The 27,434-nt window shown below is 39.6% G+C and overlaps 1 protein-coding gene across 6 annotated transcripts in view; it reads right to left on the bottom strand.

Moving 5' to 3' along the window:
• The window catches only part of LOC133448412 (membrane-associated guanylate kinase, WW and PDZ domain-containing protein 3), a 187,339-nt gene that overhangs the window by 39,748 nt on the left and 120,157 nt on the right, over nucleotides 1-27,434 (bottom strand). For all 6 annotated transcript variants that reach the window (XM_061726908.1, XM_061726907.1, XM_061726910.1 and 3 more), the window contains 3 exons: nucleotides 13,870-13,989; nucleotides 5,030-5,236; nucleotides 1,362-1,521 (listed from right to left, as the gene is read on the bottom strand). In XM_061726908.1, the coding sequence (XP_061582892.1) occupies nucleotides 1,362-1,521; nucleotides 5,030-5,236; nucleotides 13,870-13,989 (487 nt within the window). The remainder of the gene's footprint in view (nucleotides 1-1,361; nucleotides 1,522-5,029; nucleotides 5,237-13,869; nucleotides 13,990-27,434) is intronic.

Here is a 27,434-nt window from a genome sequence, read left to right as displayed (position 1 = left end):
TGCTGATGTGTGTTAATGGTTTCTGTGATTCCTGAGTGATCGTTGGGCTATAATTTCATCTGTATTGACATTTATTGTGCCATGTGGCGGCAGGTAGTTATAGAGAGTACTGACAGGTTCTTACAAGCCAGTAAACTTCTCCCCGGAGAAACGTCTGAGTATAAGCCATCACCTATGGCTCATTGATGCGTTGTCAGTCATCTTTGGTTACATGCCTGTGTTTTGTGGATGGAATCAATTGATAATTTTGTTTATTCTTTACAGTGGGGCAAAAAGCAAGAAAAAAAATTAAATATCCCAAGATTAAGATGGGTTACTAAGTAGCTTCTACTCAGGTAGAAGTATAGATACTAGAGTTTAAAAATACTCCTGTAGAAGTTGAAGTATCAACTCAAGTTTTTTACTCAAGTAAAAGTATAAAAGTACTGGTTTCAAAACGTAAAGTATAAAAGTAAAAGTAATGTAAGGGGGAAAAAAATCCATTAAGGACAAAAGCCATTGAAAATGAATGCATCTTGTTATAATGCAAATATATTAAAGAACCATATGTGTACTATTGAGCATTAACATGTGTTTCAGAGAGCAGAAGATATGATGACTAGTTGCCTATAAGTATTGTAATGGTGCAAAAAGTCAAACTTCAGAGGCATGTTATCATTTATCCTAACCTTTATTGGAATGTACATCCAAGTTTAGTTGCAGGAATCTGAGGGAACGGATGTAAGAACAAAACTGGACAAGAACATCTGAAACAACCACAACCAAATTCACTCTACCCGGATGGAGCAATTTAACTGGATAGTTTTTTTTTAAAGGCCGAAATGAAAGAGTAACGAGGCTGTTTTTAAAATGTAAGGAGTAAAAAGTACAGATAATTGCGTGAAAATGTAAGGAGTAAAAGTAAAAAATCGTCTGAAAAATAATTACTCCAGTGAAGTATAGATAACCAAAATTTCTACTTAAGTAAGGTAACGAAGTATTTGTACTTTGTTACTTGACACCTCTGACCACAAGCCCTTTGAATTGCCTGTCAAATGATTATCGATAATGTTTTAATTTGATTACATTTTACGAAACTAACTCTCCAAAATCAGTTTGAAAGACTTTCCTTTCAAAGTCCTCCTTTGAACAACGTCTAAACCTAACATTTTAATGAATTTTATAACAGAAGAGGCTAAGAAAAGCTCTTCCTGGTGGGTGGTGTCAGCTAGGAACGTAATATTTTCAATACATAGCTTGCTAGAAGTGTTGTCATTACTTTTAGGACCACGACCCTTATCAGAAAGAAAAAAAAAACTGGAACTTTAATAGTGAACTTAAGTTTCACCAGCAAATTGTCACTTGTGCCCCGTCTCACTTACTCTATGAAGTAGACCATGCCGGTCTCGGTGTACGCCATCTCCCAGTTGAGAGGCAGAGGCTCCAGGCTGTCGTCCCGGGGAAGAGAGCTCCACGTGCGGAAGTCCATGGTGCTGCTGGATTGGGTGTAGCTGGGCACGGCTTTCCGCCAGTCTTTATGCTCTGAAGAGAAACCGTGGACGGATGGGTTAAAGGGTGGAGAGAACAAGGAGAAACCAGAATGAAGTAATCAGAACGTTATTGTGCAGGAACACCTAGTCCTCCCGTCTGCTGGAGGCGAGTGGAAGAAGCGCTGATGTCACTCACAGCATTTGCATGCGAGTGATAATATGCGTTTGTGTGTCTTCGCCAAAGGGCTGCTTTGCATTTCCCTGATCATCCTGCATTTGTGGTTTTACCTACGAATGTGTGTAAATTCCCTTCAGGTTGCAATGAAGGAGACTGGGGATCCGAATGGAAATGGACGTTTGAACCCAGAGGCCTTTTCTGTTGTATAAAAACCTCACAGCTGCATTTCAGATAACGCATACTGCATTTGTATAGACGCTCACCTTTAATGAGAAACCTCTCTATTATGAACATGGAATATACAACAAAGCCTCTCTTAATTCACTTAGCGGGCCACGCTTTCTCACAGAAGATATTTATAAAAGAATGAAACACAAGTGCTTTTCATCCTTTTAATTCCATGTGGCACTAACCTGAACACAATGGAGGATAATGTCTCACACACATACACACACAAACACAAGAACAGTCAATTTCAAAAAGACAAACTGGATAAAAATTTCAAGAACTCCAACTTCTTTTTAAATCAATCAAAAACTGTTTTATTTTTCTGTCTCCCTGATGAAAGACACACTCTCCTGCAACATCTTTACAAAATGCACATGGCCTGTTTCAAGGAACCTAATGTGCCCTCGCCATGTAGACACTTAGAGATCCGGCCTGAGGGGAAGAGCCAGGAGGAGAGCCGAGGGTTCAGAGCAAGGTGAGATCCCACTTGAAGACAAGACAGCGGAAGAACAGTCCAAGCAGAGATCAGGGAACCTGCGACAAATAGTTTAGAGACTGAACTCACATTTTCCATTAACCTCTTTTCGTTGGACCGTAAATCTCTCCATCTATGGCTGGTCTGAGACCGCTCTGCCACAGCTGTGGGCTGTAGCGGCGCAGTCATTTGTGACCTGTTTATTTCCATAAAAAGAACTCCTGGATCATATTGTGTTTGATTTCAATATGACAGAGGAGTTGAGTAAACAGAGAGTGGATTTCTGTGAATCCCGGTGCAGCTGAGCAAGCAGCATGTGAGCTGTGACTGTCAAAACAAGGTTTCATTCCATAACCATTATTTCCAGCTTGGACTTGCGTCAATGTCAACCCCAATTCTCTCATTAGGACTAAAACTACATTGAAAAAAAAGGGTTGGTGCTCCTAATCTGTTTTGTCTTTTAGGGCTGTTCTCCTTGAGGGCAGTGTGGGGAGATTTGCTCCGTCGAGAGTTGTCCTTGATCTGATACTTGAGGAGGGGACCTGTGCTGAGGTGTTCTGGTTGGATGTAGTTATCGCATCCTAAACAGTTTAATGCTTAAATCCGTCATTTTGATCTATTACTCTTCAGAGAAGGCAGTTTTAGCTGCCTTCTCTGTCCACACTGACTCTCTTATGAAGAAAAAAAAGAGAGGAAATAGCTTTCATTGTTGTTTTTAATTGTTACCTGTGCTTTTATGTTATTTACCACACGTTTTACAAAACAATTTGTTTTGCCTCAGCTAACAGAACAAGATTTCTTCCTCCACACAATAAGCTTAAAAGTGTAAAGAGAGCCAGCTGAGGTGGTTTGGGGATGTAGTCGGGATGCCTCCTGGTCACGTCCCTTGGGAGCTGTTTCTACAAATCCAGCCAGGAGAAGAACATATCGGAGAGATTATGTTCCTCAGCTGACCTGGGGATGCTTTAATGTCCTCCTGGAGAAGTGGGAGTGGGGGGCCGGGGACAGAGGTGTCAAGTAACGAAGTACAAATACTTTGTTACCTTACTTAAGTAGAAATTTTGGTTATCCATACTTCACTGGAGTAATTATTTTTCAGACGACTTTTTACTTTTACTCCTTACATTTTCACGCAATTATCTGTACTTTTTACTCCTTACATTTTAAAAACAGCCTCGTTATTCTATTTCATTTCCGCCTTTAAAAAAAAAACTATCCAGTTAAATTGCTCCATCCGGATAGAGGGAATTTGGTTGTGGTTGTGGCACAATGAAGGATGTTCTTGTCCAGTTTTGTTCTTACGGATTCCTGCAACTAAACTTGGACGTACATTCCAATAAAGGTTAGGATAAATGATAACATGCCTCTGAAGTTTGACTTTTTGCACCATTACAATACTTATAGGCAACTAGTCATCATATCTTTTGCTCTCTGAAACACATGTTAATGCTCAATAGTACACATATATGGTTCTTTAATATATTTGCATTGTACTAAGATGCATTCATTTTCAATGGCTTTTTCCCCCCTTACATTACTTTTACTTTTATACTTTAAGTAGTTTTGAAACCAGTACTTTTATACTTTTACTTGAGTAAAAAACTTGAGTTGATACTTCAACTTCTACAGGAGTATCTTTAAACTCTAGTATCTATACTTCTACCTGAGTAAAGAATGTGAATACTTTTGACACCTCTGGCCGGGGAGAGCAAGATCTGGGCCTCTCTGCAGATGCTGCTGCCTCTGCTCCACAAACCCGCACGGATGGAAATAAACTCCAAGAAATGTTTAAAGAGCTTTTTTGTCAGCGCAGGCCCAAACCCAATAACATTTAGTCAAAATGATGTTAGACAAGTAAATACAATTCTTACGTCTGAGGATAAAGAAACAACTATCCAAATAAGACTAAATTGGCTGTGAACCCGGAGGAGGGATATTGCTATTGATTTTTGTGTGTGTATGTGCGTGTTCCATGAATAAAGTTGAGTCTGGGAGATGTTTATAAAGCAACTCATTTCCCAGATCTCGAAAGCCACTTAAGGACCAAACTCAAGCATCAACTTATTTCTTTGTAAATATATATATATATATATATATATTTTCAGGTTTTTCTGCTGATCTCTCAGCACTAGTTCTGTATAGTTCATATAAATTTGCAGCAGGTGCTGCAGCGCCTGCCTGTTACAGGAGTTTTAGTTTAGAAACTAATTAGGCATGTCAAGTCAGGCTTTTCTAGGGGTCCCTTTCAGGTCACATGTAAAACTGGACCTTGCAATAGGTGCTTGCAATAAAACTACAAATAAACAAAGTCTCATAACGTGTAAAGTGTTTTCATTTGCAAAAAAAAAATAATAAAATCACTTAAACTGGGCACATAATAGAAAAAAATGAGTATAACAGCCATTTTACAGGGTCCATAAGAAATATTATGGCTGTTAATTGAATGCAAAACAAAAACAATGTAAGCTTAAAAAAAAAAAAATCAATCTGCTCCAATGTTGCCTAATCTTTTCACAGTGGTCTATAGGACAGATTTATACGTCCTCAAATACTCAGTGGGTCTATCAAACCGTATATAATCTGCATCAAGGAAAAGTCTTAACATCTTTGCAGACAGATAGATTGACATTACCTGGTTTGTATGGCAAAATCTCTGTTATTTAATATGACAAAACTGACCGGGCAGTCCATTGACCAGCGGGGGCCTCTCGTCGTCATCCTCCTCCTCGGGTACGGCGCTATCCTTCCTGTCCATCTTGCTCACTGAAGTGGTGCGTTTCCTGGGCATCTCACCACTGAAGTCTTCATCAAACAGCACCTGATCCACCAGGTCGGGCTGCACCAGGTTGGGCTCTGCCGGAGGCTTGGGGGTTCCATAGTAGTTACCTAACAGAGGAAAGGATGGAGGAGCAGAGAAAGCCAGAGATGAGTAATAAAAAAAACATTTAAAAAATGGTGGAATTACTTTTTTTTTTTTTTTTTTAAAGTCCACCCAGATAAACAAAAGGTCGGATTTGTATCAGGAGGAAAGAAAGGGATCCAGGTTTGCCATAAAAAAAGAGACTGGTGAGTTCCAATCATGTCTCTTTCTCTTCTGCATGATTTTCACGTCTCTTTACCTCCCGCTCTGTTATTCCTCGATAACCGGCGACGTGGCTGTCATGAAAAATCCAACATTAAAATCACTTCACTTGGAATTTGCCAGCAACTCATTACACTGATCATTGATTACAGCACTTATCTCTCTCTCTCGGCTTGTTTTTTCCCCTTCCCTGATGAAAAAACGCCCTTGCGTTATGGATGATAAATATTCAGTGGGATCACAGTGCTTTCCATAGATGGGGGAAGGGAGTTAAACTTTGTTTAATTATTTTCTCATTTAACTCATGGGGCATCCATCTATGTATGGCGGGTGAACAATATGTGGAACTCAATTTATGGGCAGAATAAGTAATTCTTTCACCTCCATTAGGATTTTAAATTATGTGAGTACCAATTTATATCCCTGCCATTTATTGTGAGTATTTGCTTGCTAAATGCTGCTCTGTCAGATGTGCTTTTTTTTGGCATTTGGCATTCCATTTGCAAAGTCAAATATTTGCTTGCTTCTAACAATAAGCGATCTCAGCTAAACCATGATTCGTGATTAAATTAATTAAAACATACCGAGAAATGCCACAGGGAAATAGACATCTTCAGCAATTTAATTAGCTGCCACGAGCTTGATCTTACTTTAATTTGGTCCTATCTGCGAATGGGACCATGGTATTGTGAACCTTTTGATGTGCTTAAGTGTGAACATGCCGACACAACACATGCTGTGCTGTAGGAGCAGCATTTATCAAATTGAGATCTTTGTAAAGCGTCGCACAAAGAGGGAGCGCTAACAACAACATCAAATTCAGAGGCAACAGAGGACTCCGAGGAGAACATCACAGCCATTCCAGCAGCTTTACAGCACCAACAGTAACACCACGAGCGTAAACGAGCCCATCTCGAGCCAAGTCTCATCTCTGCAGGCATGCAACAACAATGCACAGCAAACTGGGTTAATGCAACTATTGCTGATCTCTCTCAAAGCAGCGGAAAGGTTGAGGAGGAGGGGTAGGCTGGCTGAAAGCCTGCCCCGCCTCTCTTAACGTGCAAAGCTGTGTTTACTAAGTGACACTCATCCACATTTGTCAAAGATGGCTTCATTAGCACCGGGTTGCATAACGATAACAGTGAGAGATTGGGTTTGTTGACTAATCCCTGCCGCACACTGACATTCATCATCCCGACACTCCCTCTTTGATTAATTACTTACAAATATGTCTCATGGCCCCTGATAAATGCGTGCCAGTGGATATAGAGGTGTTAGAAAGCTGCGCACCGATGAAGATCTGTGGCACAATTTGCACTTATAAAGAATGTGCAGCCGCATAAGCAGAAGAGTTGCTATGCTTGTCCGATGTTGCTCGAGATCCTCGTGTCACAGAGCTGATGAGCTGTAAAGAGCAGAGCTCCTCTTTCAAAGTGTGTGCAAGCGATTTCATGGTTGTGGAACCAACTATTGGCAATGAAAAGATTCCTGTGGTCAAAGACACTCGCGTACGAGCTGCACAAGGTCACGGAACTCTTCGATCTCAGCAGAATCACAAGCATCCAGTGATGACATAAGACTGCATTCACATTCAAATCCAATGTTATTTCCTGTCCTGTTTTTAAAAAAGTGGCTTATTAATACTCAGATTCAGAAACAACTGGCTTGAAGTGGATTTTGATTTGGCAGAATTATGAATTTCTTGGCAGCAGATTAGAGATCAGAGTAACGAAATAACAATCTCCCAGGTCTGAATTTTATTTTCTTTGCAGCTCTCCCAGTAGTCCTGCGCTAGACTAGTTGTTTTTTTTGTTTTTTGTCCAGCATCTCTCTTCTGATTGAAGAAAAGCTCAACGAGGACCTCAAGAGTCACTGAGACTGTCAAGGAAACTTCCCCCCCCAACATTTAATGTCACGCATGGACCCGACCAATCACATGAAAGCTCTCTTCCTCCAAAAGCAAGTGTGCTTCATCTAATCGATCGCTCTAGACAGAAAATTAAGGATTAAAGGGATCATTTATGACTGGGTCATTAATGAAGCGGACCCAGAGAGTGTGGAAACTATGTGTAAACGGTTCCAATAAAATGTTTTCAAAGTGGAGAAAAATCATTAAGCAGGACCCATTAACATAACAAGGATTCAGGCAAGTCATTTGGGGCGATTAGCGAGACCATTATGATTAGCTAAGAATCCCATTAGCTCAGTACCTTGAGCACAGCTCACTTACTTTACATTAATAAACTGTAAGTAATTTCTAAGCTTTTCAGTGAAGGAGAGAAACCCGTGTGACCTACGAGGACAAATGACCTTGTTTATTTCTCCTTTTCAAAAGGAGAAGAAACGGGCTCCGCTTCAAGCGATGGTAAAAGGAGGGAATCCCATTCCTCAATCCGATTACTTCCAGCTCCTCTTTAAGTTCTCTCCGTGCTGCTGAGAGATCAAGTCTCGCCGCCACAGTGGCCACGCAGTGCTCCGCTGGCTGGGGTTAAGAGGAAGTGGAGAACAAGGGGCTGGGGGTCCACTGTTCCCTTCGAAGGGACAGTAGACCAAAACCTCCCAGCTTCTGAGAAAATCCACGCGTCTTGCCACGGCGGCCGAGCCAGTCCTGCTCGCACTGCAACAGGGGTTTCCATCCGGAGCTGAGGAGCTCAGCATGCTTCCATATCAACTCTCTCCATTATACGCCCTTCCTCACTACGCTCTCCATTTCTCCCTCCCTGCCCACAGTCAACCCTGCTATAAAGGTTTAAATCCCACCTGGTTTCAGCTCACAAGTGAAGGACAGCTCACAGCTCACTTGGCAGCTCCTGAGATTCCAGTTCTTAAATGATCTACTCCAGCACCCGGAGGGATTTATTTGGGGGGAGTGCAGCTGCACACTTGTATGGAATCGGTGCGTCTAAAATCTTGGCTGATGCTTTTACCTACACTTTTGAGAGCTGGGATTTTCCTTCAGAATATGCACCTCTCCGTTCCCAAATGCAAAAAGACGACATTCTAAAAATACACAGAAGCAGAAAAGCACCTGTTTGCATGCCGGGGAAAATGTTCTCACCCTTAAGGCGCCTGCTCCCTGGAAGAGGATTCCACATCATCTTTTAATTCCTAATTTTACAGAGGTGACGGAACAGAAAAATGAATGAGAAAAGGGTGCGGTGATAGTCCATTTTATAGGACTAGAGGTTTCCCCTCAAACATTTAGAAAAATCCTCTCTCATTCATAGCAACAAGAGCTTAAAGAGCGTTATCATGTTGTTGCCATAATCATTGTGCAATGTGAGAAAAACCCCTATTCCAATCCCTTCATGACACAAATACACTGCAAACATCTGACTTTCCCAGACCTCTGAAAACGGGGCGACTGCTTATGCTCTATTGTAGCATAAGATGTTAGAAAAGGGTAAATCCTCAGCTGTGCAGCTGCTTGCAAACAAGAAATACCCCTGCTTGTGTAAACTCTCGATAGGAATTCGCCTAAGTGTTATTCCCCATTTTCAGAAAACCATTCAACGCTGGCTTGATTACCTCATCAAGTTGCCGTCATATCAACATTTATAAACAGTTAAAGAGGGAAAAGAGAGGAGGTAGCACTGTTAAATGTAATGTTTTGGATACTTGTGATGAGCCCAAGTGAAGAGGTTGTGTCTGTGAGGAGAAGCGAGAGAGCAGACGTATTTATCTCGTGAATAAAGATTGACTTGTGAGTAAGAGCACAAGCAGGTGCTCCTGATGAGTGGTAGTGCATAGAGCCAGCAGGATCAGGGGGTTGTATAGTTCACATAAGGACACCAGCAGGTGCCGTCGCTGCTTACAAAATCAGACTCTGACACACTGGTACTGATGCAAGTGCCAACAATAAAATGTGACATTAATTTACATGGCACATGTTCATGGTCATACTGTTTGTCCCGGTTTTGTGTTTACAGTATATCACGGCTTTGGGTTTATGTCCCGGTTTTTGTATTAACGTCCTGTTTTATTTTGAAATCGCATGTTCTTGTGTTTTAGTTTTGTCTTGACTTATCTTGTTCCCATCTGCCCTGATTGTTTCCACCTGTGTCTCTTTAAGCCCTCTGTGTATATCTTGTCTCATCTCTGCACTATATTACCCTCCATCATATCATCGGTTTTTGGTTTTGTTTAGGCTCATGTTTTTTTTTTGTTTTTTTTTTTGTAATTCCTGCTCAGCAGCACTTTTTGTTAAAGGAGCTTGAGGCTCCTTTTAAGAAATGAGACTCTCTAGCGCCACCCTTCGCCACGACGGCCGTTGGGGGTACTGCAGCCAACAGCGAAGCTGGCACGGGAGAACGGGGAGAACGCACATGCAGCGTCATGTGACGTCACATCCGCAGGACAGCGCGGGAAATTTGGGCCCGAATTGCAGCACATTTTGCAGCACACAGCCTGTTCAAGGCAACGGAGAGATACACTAGAGGGCTCATTCTTTTGGCATCTGACATTATTACTAGAAAACTTAAAACGTATATGAATTTTTTTCATAAATCCTGCCTCAATCCAGCCTCAAGCTCCTTTAAGTTAATAAACCACATTTTCTGTGAACTCCTCCCGCCTCTGTCTCCTGCATCTGGGTTCTACTCATCCACACCCTGACGCTGTTCAAATATCAGCAAACGCACATGCATTAAATCCATAGAAAGAGTGTGCATTTCAGAGTGAAGGGTCTGGAAAACATAGCTGTTGATTTGACAAGTAAATTAAAGATACTCAGAGCCTACTTGAGCACGTAAACTTGAGCAAGTGAACCTGTTCAAGTACTTTTTAACCGAAGTGTCCAATCAGCCGATCAAAATTGCACAGTAGAGTATTTATGAATATTGATTTTGCCAAAATGTGTAAAGCAATTTGAAGTGTACAAACAACTGCAAAAAATAAATAAATCACTGGTAGATGTAGTATGTTAAGTAAAAATAAATCCAGTATGCAACCTGCCTGTTAACTTCATATTCTTGATCCTGTAATATGATGGCTTTTATGGTGTTACAGTACATATTAACCACTCGTGTGTTACACAGCTTTCAGTAGAGGTCACTCCACTCAAATGGCCTCCAAAGTCACTGGATCTCAGTCAATGTGTGATGCTACTATTTCAGTATGAACTGACATCTCTGTGCAAGGTTTCCAACACCTTGCTGAATATATGCCACAAAGGATTAAGACAGTTCTAAAAGCAATAAGGGATTCAAACAGGTACAAGCAAGATATACCTAATGCAAGAGCAGCTTTAAAATGCTGATATTCATTAGAGCGTTGCACTAAGCTGCGAGCACCTTGTGGGATTTAAGTCAATATCAAGCCTACAAGAAACCTACTAAGCAGAAGCAATGGATAACGGTTCAAGAGTGCACATTCACATTCAGGTGTTTACACAGGACTTGATTATTTAATTTATTATTCATTTTTGTTCTAGTATTGATAGACATATGTAAAATTATTTTGAATGATGTAATCTATTGACGAGGGAGGGAAGGGGAGAGGGGTGTGTTGTTGTTTTTTTATTTTTACTTACATTTTTTATTTATTTATTTATTTTTTATTTATTTATTTTATTTTTATTTTTTTTATTATATATATATATATATATATATATATATATATATATATATATATATATATATATATATATATATATATATATTTTTTTTTTTATTATTATTATTATTATTTATTTATTTTGGTTTAATTAATGTTATGAAAAGTACAAAAAAAAAGGGGGAGAGATATTGATAATTATATTGTTATTGTAAATATTATTTCTTTTTTTTGCTATGCCCTCAATAAACATATCTATACAAAAAAATAAATGTTTTAATGTCTCAAAGACTTAAAAAAAAAAAAAAAAAAAAGAGTGCACATTCACATGACATAAAGCTCTAATAATGTACCCACTTTTATTATATTTTGAATGACTAACATGCACCAAAGGTCTTCCCTGGAAAATTACTAATCGTCAAAACGTCTGACCACAGTAGATGCCCAGGACTTTAGAATGGCTGTTTGTTGACAACTTTGGTGTTCATTTTGGTGTGAGTGTTGGGGTCATGACTGGGAGGAGAAAAAAGGAAGAGTGAAATCAACCAAGAGAGGAAGGCTTGTTTATTCTCACAAAGTGTCATCATCTGTGAATGTGTGGTTGTGTGAAACAGGCAGACAAACACAAGCACACAGTGGAGAAGGGGAATCTTCAGCTCAGAAGAAAGCTCAAGGGGTTGTTTGTTGGTTGTAATATGATATCCTGGAATTACATTTGGAAAAAAATATATATAATATTGCATGCAAAGACATGAAAACACTAGGCTGCGTTTTAAAGAAAAATTCCATTTATTTTTACCTTGTTTTCTTTTGTACTTTTTGTTTTTGTTTTTGGTACAGCTGTAGCATCACCAGCCTTGGAGCTTTTTGTAGCCTTGTCACAGTTTTCAATTCAATTCAAAAATACTTTATTAATCCCTGAAAGGAAATTAACTGTTGCAATAGTTATGATATAAATCTCTCCAGAGATTCATTGTAGGGGGTTATATCTGTGGGCAGGAAGGATCTCCTGGAGCGGTCTGTGTTGCGGTGGATCTGAGGAAGCCTCGGACTGAAGACACTCTGTTGCTGAATCCCTGTGTGGTGAAGAGGATGCTTAGGGTGTCCATGATTGCCTTCATTTTATGAATATCCTCCTTTGCATGAATCAGCTCCAGAGGCTCCAGAAAAGAGCCAGTCTTCTCTTTTTTTGTTCAGTTTCTTTAAGCCGCTGGCTGTGATGCTGCTCCCACCACAGATGACTGCAGATGTGATTGCACTCTCCACACCAGACTTATGATATTCAACATCTTGCTGCAAACGCTGAAGGACCTAAGCTTCCTTAAGACGTAAAGTCGGCTCTGTCCTTTCTTATGTGTGTTGTGTTGCATCTCCAGTCCAGTCTGCTGTTCAGGTGGACACTGAAGTGTTTATACTTCTCCACCACTTCCATTTCTTCTCCCATGATGGAAAAAAAACTTTTCAACTTAATCCTGTGTTCTCCTAAAATCCACAATCATCTCCTTTTGTCTTGTTCACATTCAAGATGAGCTGATTGCTCCCACACCGTGCCACAAAACGGTCCACCAGTTCTCAGTTTCTTGTCCATCACTCATACACCTACAACAGCAGAGTCATCTGAGTATTTCTGCAGATGACAGAAACTCCAGCTTGCACTGGAAGTCTTAGGTGTACCGCTTAAAGAGTAATGAGAAGAGTTCAGTAAATCCAGTATATATTAAATGTTTAGAGTTGTTGATTCCACGTCCGTTGTTTAAGACAGATTAACTTCTTCTGGAAAGCTTTTATTGCACTAACAATAATGCACTGCATCTAAATATTTCCGTTTAACCTTTTTCTGCTGCTTTAAAAACATGTGGAAGGATATGAAATGCAGGTTACTCTCATTTGTGTTTCAGCTATTGTTGGTCCTTTAGCTTTGTCTTCACCTCAGAAAAGAACAAAAGTCACAGCTTTGTGATGGAGAGAGACTTTGCAGCCACTGATTCTGATTGTCATCCATCATACGTCATTCTTCAGTGTTTTTCTCGTATCATAGTTTTTGTTGTGAACATTAAAGTGGTCAAACCCTCTCAGGCTCATGAAACCTACTGTAATATTAATTTGGTATTTGGAGACACACATAGCATCAACATCCTTCTCAAAGGCATGGGCTGCAAATGTAGGAGAAACTCAGATGTTACCGAGGCAACAGCGGAGCTTGAAAAGAGATTAAGACCAGCTGTGCAGAAGCTCCCAAATGCAGATGACTGGGCTAATGATGTGTGAATGAACAGATTCTTCTTTCTACCTTTTTATATATCATGAACTGTTCGTTATTTAAGTTTTATCTCGCAAAGTGATGCTCTAAATGTTATTTAACTAAAGGAGTCATATGTTAGGCCATTCAGTCCAAAGATTATGTTTGATTTATCTAATTTAAAATTCTACCCTGCTCATTAAAACCGACTGTTTCTGGTTCTAAAATTGTCTGGCACATATGAGCTTTATTTTAATCTTTGTAGACAAAAATGCTAAATTTCTGCAGCATTTTCATTCATATATAAATCTGAGGACTGCATACTTCATCTCTCAAGAGGTGGCTCATTCTGCATAGAGAGAAGAAAGGGAATAGTGGCATTTATCTCTGCTCGTATAACTTGTTCTCTTACTGTCACCTTCAACAGTTCTTTAATCATGTTTCACTGATCAATACATTTTGTGCCGCTCATCAAATTTAACAAAAGGCGGGTTGCAAGTCATAATGACTGTGACTATCCAGCTTATACTCAATGTTCTTCAGGGCCTTGTCTGTTAAAACTGTATCATAAATGCACGGAACCAAAGGAATCTGTTCACACACACTCAGGGATTTTCACAACGCCAACCCTTTGCAGGTTCCTACCATCATAGGTGCCGCTCTCGAGCAAAAGTCCGCTCTCCTCCAAGATCCGAAAGTCTCCAACGCTGATGAAGTTGTAGTCCACACCGGGCACCTCCGCCTCTCGAGGAAGCCGTGTAGTGCCTGGGAAAAAGTAAGACCACGAATGGCACGTAAACATACTGTTCTTAAAGAAATTAAAATTAGGAACAGTAAAGCCCACGAAGGCCAAGCTAACACAGATGACAACCCACAGCAACTCATGTGGTGTTTCGTTGTCCTTTATTGTGGCTCCTGCTTGTTGTTTTGCACTTCTAGTACGATGCTGTTGTCATGCAAATACGTATGACCTTCTGCTTAAACAGAGGATGCTGATTTATGTAGCGATTGTGTTTACGCTGCAGTAAGAATGTGGGCACATGTGACTCAGAGCACCTCTGAATGTGGTTTGGGTGATCAGATCTTAATGCGTTTCACGTAAACACGTCGCTAACAATTCCTCGAGAAGCAGCTGTTGCTGCCCACCAGTCTGTGAGATTTTACATCCTAACACATAAAACCTTTGAACTGAAAGAGATTTTACTTTCTTTTTCACGTAATTGTACATATTCGCCATGAAGCAACTTGATCCCCATGTAAATATGTAAATATAAACATTTATGTCACATCAGAAGACATTCCACTTCATTCCAAAGAATAAATAGATCCAGACTACGACTGTTTTTGCCTTATCTTTATGTGTATGCAACTGCATTTTTAAGTAAGTGCTGTTAAAGTGTCTCATTTTAGAACAAAAATCCTAAAAGACCTCGGTGCCATCTTGTAAAAGATATAAAAAAGCTGACGGAAGACTGCGATGCACCAGGAGATGTAATTCACTTATTCCTCCTTGAGTAACTGCGGCTCGTGCTAACAAGTTATTACTGGAAGCCTCCTGATGTATGTGACATCAACTAAAATCAGAAAACAGCCGACTAAATTATAGATGTGAACTATGATGGAAGTAATGAGCTGTGCAGCCTCCTGGTGTGACTTAAGTTCACTCTATACCACAGAGGGCAGCCTGAATACAGATGACAAGAGGCCAATCTGAGTGCAGCTTTTGCTCCCGCTGTGAAGAAACAATCTATTTCAGCACTGATCGGATAGATTTCCCTCCTAGGACTAAAATCCACACGGCACAACACTGACACCGAAAATATCACACGATCACAGTTTATGTAAACCTTAATCCATAAATAAATAAGAGGGGTTGTGCCACAAATTGACTCTCATTATTGGTGGGGTGCATTGATAATCTTAAAGGCCATAGTCAAAATTACCTTCGAGGGATGTAGGAGGAACGGCAGTGCGAGATTAAGAAGAAGGTGAAGAAACATGTTTGTCAGGCCACTGTCAATCTCAGAATCCATAGCTTGGTTTATAGTTCTTTGGCAGATCAATACAGAGCCCATGGAAGTGACCTCCGCCGCCGTGGGCATTTACACTTGTAATACGCTGTTGCCTGTGTCAGCCTACAGAAAGCCAAATTTATTGTTGAGCGCCCAATCCCTGGTTGAGATCAAGGTTTCTGTGCTGCTTCCTCAAACATTGGAGAATGAAAAAGTAAAATTTATGGCCAGTTTCCCTGCCATCATTTCACCGCACCAGGATGGGAACCTCCCCAGAAATGTAGCTGTAGGATTCAGACTGCAACGCCTGTGATGGCTCCACTTCAGACAGATGTAAGGTGTAACAGGCTGGTAAGTGAATCAGTCTTGCTCATAATGCTAACACAATAACCACTATTGTGCCTAAAGCTATTTTTCTCATTTGAAAAGCTCTGTGTAAAATTTTTAGTTACCACTCAGACACATCATCTCCCACAACAAACCTTTTTTTTTGTGTGCTGTAGTGGTTTCAGTAAACATTTTATGTGAAGCAGTTGGTGACACAAAGTTGAAGTTTAAGTTAAAGTCGGGTTGGTTTAAGAAGACGAAAACCTAAATGAAAACAATGAAGGACGGGAAAAATTTTGCACAAGCAGTCAGCTGTGTCCGGTACTTCTGTCAAAAAAAAAGCAAAGCTCATAAGACCTCTGTGACAAAGAAATGGTGACAAAGAAGTGCTGTGAGATCCATATTTAATATCTTGTACGACTTCCATGAGCTTGAAGTAGTGCATCTATGCCAGGGGTCAGCAACCCGCGGCTCTAGAGCCATATGCGGCTCTTTAGCGCCGCCCTAGTGGCTCCTGGAACTTTTTCAAAAATGTTTGACCTTTTTTTCTTCTTTTTTTTCCTTTTTTTCTTCTTTTTTCTCTTTTTTTTTCTCTTTTTTTTCTTCTTGTTTTCCTTTTTTCCTTTTTTCTCTTTTCTTCTTTTTTCCTTTTTTTCTTCCTTTTTCCTTTCCTTTTTAATCTCGACATTTCGACTTTTTTCTCAACATTTCAACTTTTTTCACGAAATTTTGACTATTTCCTCAACATTTCGAGTTTTTTCTCGAAATTTCGAATTTTTTCTCACGATTGTACTTCAACATTAATCTTGACATTTCGACCTTTTTCTCAAAGTGCATAATTAAAAAAAAATCTTCCCCCAGTTCTAACTAATATAGAAACATGCAGCATGTGTTGTCTTCATTCTAAGGCTGATACAAGACTTTTCATTTTTTTGCGGCTCCAGACATATTTGTTTTTTGTGTTTTTGGTCCAATATGGCTCTTTCAACATTTTGGGTTGCCGACCCCTGATCTATGCGGTTCGACAAGGATTCCTACGATTCGTTGATGTCATCAGGAATAGCAAAGAAAGCAGCGTTCCTCCCAGAGTTCATCAAGATTCGTTGGTTTCGTCTTCCATGCTTCCTCCTTCATTCTACCCCAGACATGCTCAATGATGTTCATGTCTGGTGACTGGGCTGGCCAGTCCTGTAGCACATTGAACTTTGATGTAGGAACTTTGATGTAGAGATGGATGTATGTGATGGAGCACCATCCTGCTGAAAAATTTGACCCCTTTTATGGTTGGAAATGTAAGAGGTAGCTAATATTCTTGATATTTTAGGCTATTGATATTGCCTTCCACCCTGCAAATCTCTCGCAAACCCCCATACTGGAAGTAACCCGAGAGCATCATTTTTCTGCCACCAAACGTAACTGTTTCCTGGGTGAATCTTGGATCCATGCGGGCTCCAGTTCTGTACATTATGAATATTTCAGGCTGAGGTGGGTTTGAAGGAGCTTGGAGCTCCTGTATGATCAGGCTGGAAACTGTGGCCGCTGTAGAAACTGCGACTGTGCAATCTCACTAACAATCTGTTTGACAGGCACTACATTGTTTTTGACAAAAATCACTGATGTAAAAATTCCCATATAAATTAATAAGCTTGACGTTTGTTGAGCCAGAGTTTAAGTGAGATTTAACAAGGTGGAAGAAGCTGAAAATCTGAAATAAAACCTTTTCTTTTACCCTCTGTAGAGGCTAAAATCTTCACTTGTCATCCCTACATTTCTTATCAGAAAGGGGGAAAATAATCTCTCTTATGATGTAACATTCTGAGGCAACAGAATTACTTTTTTCCTCTTTTTCTTTTCACCAAAAACCTGCAACTGAGATAAAGTTTCACACCTTGCCCGTGGAAAGCAATATGAAACCAGACAACCAGGAAAAAAAAAAAATCCATAACGTACTCAGTTTTTAACTCGCACGTATGATGACGATAATTACTCCCCAAGCACAAACGTCAGACTCATGTGTGCCAGAAAGCCTTTTGCTGCTCATGGCAGCAAAGAATCCCAGTTTCCTTTTAAAAAGCTGCAGTCTGAGACAAGGTTTTAGTGCATCGCCAGACTGAGTCAAATGTTATGCTTCACCTCGGCATTGAAACCTCCAACTTCAAGCCAGAGTCCCTACACTGATACTCCAAACTCCTCTTATCAGCAGCTTCTCTACTATACGTTCTATTTTATAAACTTGTATCAATCCATTAGCAACTTTTAAAAAGTAAAGAAAAAAAAACAAGGAAATCAGAAATTGCTTAGTCTTGCAAAATCTGTGATTGCTACTTACAATTTCCCTACTTACCAGAATTAATCAGGGACATATTGGCAGCAACCCAGAGCAGCAGTGTTTTATAATAATTATACATTATGTGAGCCACTGCTCTGTTTGAAAAACGTACACACGATCTACACTGAAATAGCAATAAATAACATTACAGCTATTTTTAACCTAACAGTGTGAAAATCTCTGATGTTGATTTTTGACACTTGTAGAGTCTGGTCTAATTAGCAGTGAAACGACTGTAGATTTCCTTGCCTTAATGGCCTATTAACTAACTTTATGTTGCTGTTTTGTAATGTTTTTCTATACGTACATTTTCCCCCTAATTGGACTGTGACAGCTCCTGCACAACCAAATAAAAGCACACACAAGGACACAGACAAAACTCTCAGAAAACCTCAGTTCACATTTTGAAACAAGAGTTTGTGTTACCAAAAGGAATTGACACTGACTGGCATGTGAGGATGCCAGCCTCTACTGCATCTCCTTACCAACTTGTCTGCCCACTGGCACTGGCTTCGGTCACTAAAACATGTCCCTGGTAGCCCAATTACTTGAGGCACGCTTATGTATCGGCCAAAGATCTCCCCCAGTGATTTTCCTCTATGTCAAAGTGATACTTGCCACAACCCTCCTTTTGCAGATCAGTTGCCAGCATCATAATGAGGGCTCCCTGGATTTCAGCAGCGTGAAAGGAGCAGCTTCTAAGACATCACACCATACTTTCGTTTTTTTTTTTGTTTTGTTTGGGCATTGACCATTTGGATGTACCTTCAAACTTAAAAGTATTTCCGTATTCAAGGTTTACAAGACAGATAGTATAACTGGATTGTGCACTGCAAGAACATTGCAGGAGAGCTGTCTTTGCAATGCAAGAATACTGGGTCGTGGAAACTCCAGGGTAAAATGCTGGAAAAGTGATGGTATTCATCACTTGGCTTCAAAACAAAATCGTTTCTGATGAGAAACATTCCAGCCCATAATATTCCCACGGTATGTTTACTCAAATTGTGTCTTCACACAGTTTTACTGTGTTGTACTTTAAACTTAAGTATTCCAATGAATAGTTTTATTCGACTTTATTGTGTAGGTAAATACAGCACATTTTGCTTCACTGCATCATTTGATGAAAGAGACAAGGTTTTAAAAGGCAGCTTTCAAACAAAGAATTAAAAAATAATCCACCCTTTTTCAGCCTTTATCTACTTCTTACATCAGAAAAAAGACTAGCCAGGACCACATTTCAGATGACTCAGAGCTTTTGGGGGCTGAACTTCTGTTATGGTTTTGTTGATAAATTGTTAAACTGATTCAATAGTTTCACAAAAAAATTGAGAATAAAAAAGAAAAAAAATGAAGACAGATCAAAAGAAAAAACAAGTTCTGTGTATCAAAACTTTTCCTTGTTTCTTTTATTAATTAACTCAGTAGCTATAACAAGCTGCAACAACAGCCACTAGAAATAGATTCTCATACTTAGAATATATTGAATACGATCAAATCAAAACCACTAATCTAGCTTTAAAGAATGTGACTAATTTAAGCCCCCATTTTGCAGCCAATGCATGCACACATGGATACATTTGTAGATATGCTTTCATTAAAGAAAGAAAAACCCACAATGATCACTGTGATAACTTTCATAAATAAATAATAATGAATTATAAAATAGATAACAATAATGAATAATAAATCAAGACCATCTCCATGCAGATTAATGTTCCTCTGATTACAGTTGCAAATCTAAGTCAGAAGTTGAGGGTCTGTAGCCATCCTCCATGGATGTAGCAGCAAGAGAAAAAATTATGGCAAATGTAAGAGACGGACAATACAACTTCCAAAGATATTCAAGGTGAACTCCAAAGTCAAGGTACATCAGTGTCAGATTATATCATCCATCAATGTTTGATCAAAAGTGAAAAACTGAGGAGGAGGACTCCACTGTTGAAAGGAAATCATAAAAAGCTGGACTAGAATTTGTCAAAATGCAAATTGGGGGTCCACACAGCTTCTGGGAGAATGTCCTTTTGAAAAGATAAAACAAAGCTGGAGTGTCTGGACTGTCAGTTCTATAGTCACAGATGCAAAATGAAGCATTCAAAGAAAAGCAGACCGCAGCTACTGTGAAGCACGGAGGAGGCTTGGTTATGGTCTGGGGTAGCTTTGCTGCATCTGGTACAGGGAGTCTTGAATCTGTACAGGATACAATTAAATCTCAAGATTATCAAGGTATTCTGGAGAAAATGTCCTGCCCCACGCCAGAAAGCTGTCTCAGTTGAGTCCTGATCTACATCCTATTGAACATTCGTGGAAAGAGCTGAAACATGCAGTCTGGAGCAGAAAGCCTTCAAATCTGAGAAAGCTGGAGCAGTTTGCTCATGAGGAGTGAACCAAAACACCTCTTTTACAGTTGCACAAGTCTCACTCAGAGTTACAGAAACAGTTTAATTTTAGTGATTGACTCAAAAGTTTGAGCAACAAAATATTAAGTTGAAGGTACCAATATACTCATTTTTCTGGGCAGTTTAATTAATCTTTTTTTTTAATAATTCTGTTAAATTTGAAATGCAATGTCTTGTTTTAACTAGTCAATTTTTACGGTAAATGATTTTACCACATATGTCAGTTTCAAGTTATTTCAGTGACCATACGTTTTTCTGTATTTAATGGAAGGGTACCAACAAATATCTCTATAAATATCAAGCAACTTTTTGAATGTTATGACCATACCGAGTGGTTATAACCTTGTGTTCAGACGTTTCCTCCTATTCCTGACTGAAAGAATGTGTTCCTTTGGTCTTGCAAGGTTTCACCTCTTAAACCTGTGTTTTGTAACGGCACTGGGGAAATGTCATAATGGGAACATCAGATGTAGTCAGTCAGATAAGGCAGGCCATAAATTTAACATAGCGATTTTGTTAGAAGTTTTATGATGGTGCTTCAAAAACAGTGCCTTAGGGCTTTGATGCTGAAACAGCGAGAAAGACAGACAAAAAGAAAAAGGGGATCATTTTAAAGCCAAACTTTTTTGGTCCCCTTGTTGAGCTTTCACTTTTTTTTTAGAAAAGAGGATGAAGCAATCCCTGTCTCATACAGTAGCTTTCTGTGGTGGGAACATGCAGAAGAACATCCATCATTTACAATACATACAAAACAGCTTGTATATCTATCAAGCATTATTATTTTATCTGTTCATAGGCTGAAAAGATTATCAAATGGGGAGAAGAAGGGAGAAATAGAGGGAAATAGAAGGAAAAGGGACTGAACTGTTGAAATCATTGTTGCAGCTTGGAGAGGTTATCAACGTGTGCCATGTAACCATTTGTTCCTGTATTTCTGTACAACAACACCTGCATCACTTCAGAGTGTGTTTGGGTGACTGAGTGTGTGTGTGAGGTGAGCTCTTTACACCCATCTCTGAGCGCAGTGGGGAGTGAAAGGACTGCATGTGATTCTTTGCATCAATCCTCCTCTTTTAGTCTCATCTTCAGAGCAGTTGAAGGCTTACTTGGGCGAATCCATGGGCGTCCAAATGAGATGGAAACCAGTGAGGGAGTCTTGGGGATTTGCCATTAAGAGGCAGTTAGGACTTTGCATATTTTTTTAGGGCAGATTTATTATTTCTTTCGGTCTGGTGTAAACTTCAATTTTGAAGTGTAAAATTATTAATGGTATTTGCTATCGAGGTGCAGTGAGAACCTTTTTGTCTAGCCTTGTATTCTCTTAAGAGAACACAATTCATTTGGACTATTTAAAACAATCACAGAAAGCTTATTTTTCTAAGTTCTGTTTCTATAATTCACTGCCAGATGCATCATCAATATCTTACATTTTATGATGGAAGTAGCTTTCAAAGCTACAAAGTAGAGGACAAACTGATGTTCTAGGACACTGAAGAAAGACAAGAATGTGAAACAGGATGATGTAAATGTATCTGGAATGTGAGAAGACGTTAACAGAGTATGTACTGTATATTGACAAGCCATGTTTTTCTTATTTTGTGGAGATCTAAGATGGGTTAGAATCTCTAACTAGAAGAGGTCATGCAACCTCTGTTGCACCTAGGGGTGGGAAGATACGGGTAACTCACGGTTCAATACTGTGGTGATATGTGGCCCACGATAACGATAATATCATGATACACAATATCTATGATATATTTCGATATATTGTAAGAAATTTCATCAACGATATATCACGATCTATGTGGCTGAAAAAGAAAAAATACCCATAAAAAGGAAAACGTCTGTAGTTATGCATTTATTCAATGCCAAAATGTCCTACAATGTATGTACAAAGAAAGTGCATTTGTATAGAGCCTCACTGCCTCCTAGTAAATGTAAACACTGTACAGCTGGACAAATTAAAGTGCATGAACATTGATAACATGTTTTATATAAACCAGGACAGTGCACTGCTTTGTTTCTAATACTGAAAAGTCAGTAAGCAACTTAATTTTGCATAGTACCTCACTGCCTGTAAAGGACCAATTGCCATTATTCAGTTACTTCTCTTGTATAAATATTTCTGATTTACATTATTTTAGCACCTGTCTTTAATTGAAAGGATGAACGATCCTTTGAAAGGATGAAAGGAGAACTTTATTTTGAAAAGAACCTTTATTTTGAATGTTCGGACAGGATATCCTCAGTCGCAGTTAATGTTTTTTGTCTGTTTTTTCTTTTTGCTGCTGCAGCTGCTGTGTGTGTGAGATTTCAACGGATTTTTTTTGTTATAGTGTCTCAGTTAGAGAGGAAAAAGGTAATGTTGTCAATGAATACGTTTATTTGTTTGAAGTGTGTTGTAAGATGAATATCTGTTTACTGCAGCTCTTACGGTGTGAAGGAACTTAACAAAATCCTGAACATCAGTTGAAGACTCCAACGTGTGTTGTAATAAAATATCGGTATTTGCCGTCAGTTTATCGATTATTTATTGCGACAGAGAGCGCAACAATATATTGCAATATCGATTTCTTTCCCCACCACTAGTTGCACCAACACTTTTTGAAGGCTCTTTTTGTTGTGTTCTTCATTTTATTTCCATAATTTCATGAATTTTCCCTCTTTGTCTTTTGGATGCTGTTCCTGAGACAAGCCTCACCAATTATCCAGTCTTGGGAACGGCACCATTAGTGAGTTTCCAGTACCACTAGAGCAGTGCAAAACCTAAATATCGCAAAGAGAAACCTTGGATGTTTTTTTATGTTTTGATGGTCCGTGTTGGTGCAAAAGTGTAATGGAACCACTTGTTTCACATTTGCACGTCTCCAACATCACTGGATGTGATGTAGTCGGTCAATGGAAAATCATCAAAATCTAGTTACTAGCTCTTTTGGGGCCTCATTTATATGATCTAGTTATAACATAACTACTAAATTCGCAACAGCTGTAGGATGTCACAATACTTTGTCCAATATAAAATATGTTTCCATCCATCTTCCATGTCTTTATTTTGAAGATAAGTCACGTAAGAGTTACGGAGATGCGAAGAGAAATCTAGAAAAGTTATGCTCATTAAGAGAAAAGCTCAGTGGAAACACCAGCCCCTTGCAGCAGTACCTTTATCGCAATTTCAGAATTATTAGGGCCCAAGCAATAGGGCGAAGGCCCTATTGTATCTGTAGGAATTTGTTTTTTCTCGTTTTTATTTTTCTGATGAAATGAGGGCCTTTTTGCCCCCCTAAACGTGCCCCAAAAGTCACCAAATTGTGCACGCAAGTCAGGCCTGGCGAAAAATTTGATATTTAATGGTTTGCATTAATGGGCATGGCCTAATGACTCAAAAGCGCCCCCTAGAAAACGTGCCTCAAGCCCCGCAATACAGTTTGACGTACATGCACGAAAATCGCTACACACCTGTATCATGTTGCAACTTAAAGAAAAGTCTCTTGGCGCCATGGCCGAAACTGAAGAGGAAGTCGGCCATTTTTAATTAATCGTGTAATTTTGGCAGTTAATGCGGCCCGAACCGTAACGTGCACCCAGGTGTGTTATACATCAAAATGTGCGTCTCCATCGTGCGACGACGCGCATTACTTTTCTCAGTCAAAAGCGTTAACGTGGCGACGATAGACGCCAAAAAGCACGACCCCCCTTCATCTGGTTGGTCCATATTTGATAGTCCCAATTCTCTGCCATAACCTTTGAACGGGTTGTGATAAAGACATGTGGGTGGTGTCATCGGACTCGGTATTGAGTACTTGACCTTCATTGGCATGAATTAGCCCCGCCCCTTCTTCTGATTGGTCAATATTTGATAGTTCCTATTTTCTGCTATAACTTTTGAATGGTTTGACATACAGAGTCGTGGGTGGTGTCATCGGACTCGGTTTTGAGTCCTTGACCTTTATTGGTCAAAATTGCAGGCGCGAGGGCCCGTTCATCGCTGCTTGCAGCTTTAATTATTTTGTTTTGTGAAAAAGAACGATTGAAATCCAGCTTATGAGAGGCCGGGGTAATAGGAACAGTGTCGGGTTCAATGTCCTGCCCAGACACACTTTGATATGTGACAGGGCTGCAGACTGAACACGTGAAATTCTGGTTAAAGAGCAAAAAAAGAGTGACTGAATTAAAGTAAAACTTTGATGGCATTCAACCACCCTTACAAATGCAGACTTTAAGGATTTTCACAGTAACTCTCCAGCCCTGAAATGTCCGAGGTAACAGATATCTGCATTTGACAGCTCAGCCTTTCTGTTAAGCTTACCATTGTCACTGCCAAATGTAAAGTCTGGAAAGTGACCAGTAAGCATTTGAGTGAAAGAAGAGTCATCAGGGGAATTCATGGCAGGTGATTGTTGCTGATGGCACTTGAGGAGATCTTTTTTTTTTTCCTGCTTTCCTGTATATATTTCTATTCCTCTTGAAGATATCCATGTGAAGCATTCAGCACTGTACCATTCATGATTATGGACAGCACATTTAAACGTGCTGTCAACAAATATGCTTTCCAGGATTTCCAAACCATACTTGCTCCACTTACAGCACTGCCTCATTTTCCCTTTGATAGGGCAGCATTCCAGGGGATTTCCAGTTGTGAGAACAAATTTCCCTCACACAATCTGGTTTCGTATAGTAAAAGGGAAATGGCAGACAAAGTTTGCATGTGATTCTCCAGTTCAGTTCAACTTATTGAGTAAAAGTAAACATGTACAGCAAATCTCCACAACACCCTGCATGTTAAAGAATTATAGTAAAGGGTCTCACAGTTATAAAAAGGGCTCCTATGTACCAGTATCTCTGAGCAGAGGGTCAACATATACTTTCAGCTGTGCTTATTGTGACTTGGGCCGGTCATCTATAGCAGAAAACCTACAACTGATGCTCAGAAAGGAATCTGGATGTCAGACTGGGTGTGACATAAATAGCCTATTATAAATATTTTGGAGGATACAGAGACTGTGTTAGTGTGCAGCTTGTAACACTTGGGTATGCATTGGTTCTGTATGAGATGACATTTTCTTAACGCTCCAAATACTGGGATGTGAATGCTTCAGGTAGTTTATGATATGAATTGCTGAGTAGCTTTTTGTCTGTTTTTTGATTTAAGCTGTTGGTTATGTTTGGCTTTATTTCAATATTTTTGAAATCACCTTGTAAACAAAGACAGCTTGGGACAAAGGGAATAAAATACATTCGTCTTTAAAAAAGTGGAGGCATGGGTAATTGAAACGGAGAGAGAGTAAAAGTGAAACAGAGAGGGTGAAGAATGGGAGACTGAAGCGAGCGACTGAATGATGGAAGCGCCGGCGCTGTGTGAGTCCTGGTTTCTTGCTCATTAAGACAGTGAGTCAAGCAGTGAGTCAGACTCATGCAGTTAGCCCACTAGCCGCTCATGATGAATAGTACTTAAAGACCAGTACTACCGTATACGGGCAGACATACACTGCTGTCTTTGAAGTGACAGGTAAATGTGCAGGTAACGCGTGAGTAACAAAAAGCAGCGAAAGCAGCAGTGTGTTGAAATGAAAAAAAAAAGCATGTGAGACTGACAGACAGGAAGAGAACATTTTTATTCTGTCCGTTCACTGCAACTGACCCTAAATCCTGCCAGTGCAACTGAGCTTTGAAAGGAAGATTTTAATAACTATTGAAGTTAAAGTCGACAGCCCAGGAGGCAACACTGCTCAGAACATGGCTCGCAGGTACAGTACAGTCATGTGGGGAAAACATCATGAGGTCTTTCAATTTTAAGTCTTTACAAATCAGGACTGTGGTTGTGGGCTGTGGTTTTTGCTCATTAACGTGCTCTCTTTGTGCTTATGGCAGAGCCCAGTACTGCTGCGACACTCGAGCTGTGAATACACACGATCTTTGTGTATTTGCTGTGTGTGTGTGTGTGTGCTTCTCGGATTTTGCTGAAGAGGAACCCTGAGTAGCATGGGTGTGCCACAAGGACATAATAAAGAAATAATGAGGTTCTGGTCACTTGGGTAGTCTGTACTCCGAAAATGACGTGAACAACAACATGTCACATCACACCATGTTGACCATCTAAGGTTCTTTTTACTTCATTTCAGGATCTGGGGGGAAAAAAAGAACCTTTTTTTTGTTATTTTGTTCTTCTGTTTTTATGCAAAGGTATGTAAAACCTTAGAAGTGAAAGAATGTACTGTTTTTTCCACATAACCGTATGTGAAAGCAATAAACAAGGACAAAAAAGAAGGAAAAGAAAAATGACAGACGGTAGGGAAGTATTTTGTGAGAAAGATTCTCCCTGTTCAGCATAAAAAAAGGAAACAAATGAAATATATATTATAGGTAAGCAGCTTACTTCCTGAAAATGTTCCCAATTGTGCCTACAAGTCCCGTATGAACAAGGCAGAACAACTTTGAGCCCTGGGGGGGAGGGGGCAGAGATGCTGCACTTTATTGCGATTGTGCTGAGCCTAAAAGCCTGTCATCACCTCAGGTGCAGCTGCAGCTAAATTCTTAACTACGCTCGATGATGGCGTTTCTGTGAGCAGAGCCGGTGGAAGACAGTTGCATCTGTGTGAAAACCATCAGCGTTTCAGAGTTATTACGTCAGAAGCTGGACGACTGATGATGCGGTTCCACATAAAGCAACATCAGTCACTCAGAGAGCGTATGTTCCAAATGCAGATGGATCATCCTTTCATTTATAATTAACAAATACAATTTTGCTTTTTGTTGGTAATCGTTTTCATTTATGTGTATAGGAAATTGAGAGTTTAAATTACACCATGTGAGAATACAGATGCAGTTTGCTTCAAAAACCTGTTTGAAGATAAAATTATATCTCTAAATTTAGAAGCATCTGCTACATGGCAAACAAAAGTCTGTATTTCTGCAACCCACGGAAACCTTAATCCGAATTTTAATTTGCACCTTTACTTCTCTAACAACCTTGTCTGTAATGTGGGTAATTGCCATAATTTCACTTAAGTGATTACAACACCAAAGCTTACGAAAATGGTTATGAAATGCAGGGCCTTCAGTGAAAATGCATTTCCTGGAAAAGTGACTTTTTCTTGAAACACTTCCACCATTTGCACTTAACCTGGCATGATGTCAAGCAAGATTTCT

Source organism: Cololabis saira, chromosome 8 (assembly GCF_033807715.1).
Source record: "Cololabis saira isolate AMF1-May2022 chromosome 8, fColSai1.1, whole genome shotgun sequence".
Classification (NCBI taxonomy): Eukaryota; Metazoa; Chordata; class Actinopteri; order Beloniformes; family Belonidae; genus Cololabis; species Cololabis saira.
Note: the sequence above shows the minus strand (reverse complement) of the source record. Positions and strands in the feature narration are given on the sequence as shown.